At 50.6% G+C, this 2,500-nt stretch overlaps 1 protein-coding gene and 1 long non-coding RNA gene across 2 annotated transcripts in view; both read right to left on the reverse strand.

Annotated features, from left to right (window-relative positions):
* Positions 1-1,683, reverse strand: part of fut8b (fucosyltransferase 8b (alpha (1,6) fucosyltransferase)) — a 49,662-nt gene extending 47,979 nt beyond the window's left edge. Inside the window, exon 1 of the mRNA XM_062550663.1 lies at positions 1,481-1,683. Within this exon, the coding sequence (XP_062406647.1) occupies positions 1,481-1,683 (203 nt within the window). The remainder of the gene's footprint in view (positions 1-1,480) is intronic.
* Positions 1,684-2,103: 420 nt separating this feature from the next.
* Positions 2,104-2,500, reverse strand: part of LOC134098559 (uncharacterized) — a 69,001-nt gene continuing 68,604 nt past the window's right edge. The window contains exon 3 of the long non-coding RNA XR_009941071.1: positions 2,104-2,378. This is a non-coding gene — a long non-coding RNA (uncharacterized LOC134098559). The remainder of the gene's footprint in view (positions 2,379-2,500) is intronic.

Below are 2,500 nucleotides of genomic sequence, written 5' to 3' on the forward strand. Positions count from 1 at the left end.
CTTTGAAAGTAAACTGGGAACTTGCACGTTTCTATTAGTTTAAATTAGATTTCAATCAATTTAGAATAGAATCACCTTTGAAATCGATGTCCTCGTTAACATGCTGGTTTAGCTTTGCAGACACTTGCATAACATAATTTGGCTACTTGACCAAGTTTGACACTATAGCCTCAGACAGGTTCTGACCCCAGGACTTATACATTGCAGGTGGTGGGTGGCTGACCATTGAGCCACTGACCAGCTTAAAGAAAGAGAAATGAGTGTGAGTATATCACAATTCCTGTATGCAGACTGTCAGAATCTCAATTATTTTGAAATTTGATTGGATGTGTCCACAGGATATTGTGCTGATTATGTTTCTGATTTTTTTTTATTATGTTATATTTAAATGACAATATTGTGATATTTCTCTAACACAGTCATCTCTGTTTCCACCTCCCAACCCGCCCATGCAAAGCTCTCTGGGACTGTGGTCACACTGTCAGGTTCAAGCAGCTTTATTTGCATGACCAATGGATATCCACTTATGTGTGGTCTGCAGAGTGAAAACAACCAGACAACCGAACATGGAGTCAGATTTTTACAAATCCAATCCCGTACGTTTTACTGTTCATCTCGTCAACTCTCTCTCTCTCTCGCGCGTGCGTGCGTGCGAGCACACTGGCACATACACACACAAATAACTCCTACAAACTACAAACACACACACACACACACTCACATTTCTCTTCTCTGTCATCTCATAACCAGAATGGTCTCACATCTTTTTTTCAATTAATATTCAAATCTGCTTTACGGAATAAGCATGGATGTAGGCACATTGTGTGATGTCCTCTGTGTGTGTGTGTGCGTGCGTGTGTGTGTGTGTGTGTGTGTGTACAAGTGTGTCAATATCAATGTCCTTGTGCCCTCATGTGTATCATTGTATACCCCCCACATACATACACACACACACACACACACACACACACACACACACACACACACACACACACACACACACACACACACACACACACTACCAATATGTCCCTAACCTGTATGCAACTGATACCCACTCATCATCAGTATTGGGCATGGTATCTCTTTCAGCTTCTGTTTGATGAAAGCTTGAGTGTGTCTCTGCTTCAGGAAGATAATGCTTCTGTGTTTTGAAATGCACCAGCGCTTACACCCATGAATTCAAACAAATCTGTAAAATACCAAACCACCTTGATGATGCTGAAATTCTATTATTCAGAAGGACACCCCCACAATTACACAAACACACACATACAGTACATACACACAAACAACAACACACACACACACACACACACACACACACACACACACATACAAACCACACACACACACACACACACACACACACACACACACACATACAAACCACACACACACACACACACACACACACACACACACATACGCACACACACACGCGCACACAAACAACACCCCCCCCCCCCCATTCCATTACCGTAGCGACTCGGCCATGCGTCGCAGGTCCTCGTTCTGCTGCTTGAGGCGCTCCAGCTTGGCCAGGATCTTGGAGAGCTCGCGGCTGGAGTGCTCGGGCCGCTCGCTGTCCCGCACCAGGTGCCCGCCGATGTAGAAGAGCAGCGTGCCCCACGCCAGCAGCACCAGGGTGATCCAGCGCCACGAGCCCGCCCATGGACGCATCTTCCCGGGTCACCCCCACCCCACCCCCCCTCCACTGCCCTCCCTGGGCGGCTCCCTGGGCTCCTCCGCTGGCTTTGCGCTGGTCTCGCGCCCCCCTTTTATTTTTGGTGCTGCTTTTAGTTTTTCTCCAGGGGGGGGGCGATTGTTGTTCACCCTCCTTCCCCCCTCCCGTCACGAGCTCTCAGGGTGAGGATGTGGGTGGGCAGGGGGCTGCATGACCACCTGAGGTGGAGGAGGAGGAGAAGGAGGAAGGGGCACGTTCTGATTGGTGGAAGAGGCTGGTTGTGGGTGGAATGAATGGTTGGGGGGGGGGGGGGGGCAGGCTGGGTCTGGTGGGGTGGGGTGTCAAAGGAGGTGGTGGACGGGCATCGCAGAACCCCCAGCTTTGGGGGCCGGAGTCAACAACCACATGACCTCCAGACTCAGTGTGGGGGAGGAGAGGGGGCGAGGAGAGGGAGGGAGGGAGGGGTTCTGCAGGGCCTCACAGCCTGGGCAGAGGGAGAGCTGTGCTGAGGTCAGAGACTGAGGAACGCAGGCTGTGGTGCTGGGCTATGGGTGCCTGGGCAGGCAGGTCCTGGTGCTGTAATTGCTGTTGGTGTGATGGGTTGATTCAGCGCAGCCAATAGTCAGGAGCTGTTCAGTGCCATGTGCCGGACGTCCAGCTGATCAAAGGAGAGCGGAGAGGCTGACCACTCCTGTGAGAAGATGGAGAGAACGAGACAGAGAGAGAGAGAGAGAGAGAGAGAGAGAGAGAGAGAGAGGTAGAGGGGGAGAATAGGGAGAGAGGGGAGGAGAGAAAGATATTGATTTATGAGTT

Source organism: Sardina pilchardus, chromosome 12 (genome assembly GCF_963854185.1).
Source record: "Sardina pilchardus chromosome 12, fSarPil1.1, whole genome shotgun sequence".
NCBI lineage: Eukaryota > Metazoa > Chordata > Actinopteri > Clupeiformes > Clupeidae > Sardina > Sardina pilchardus.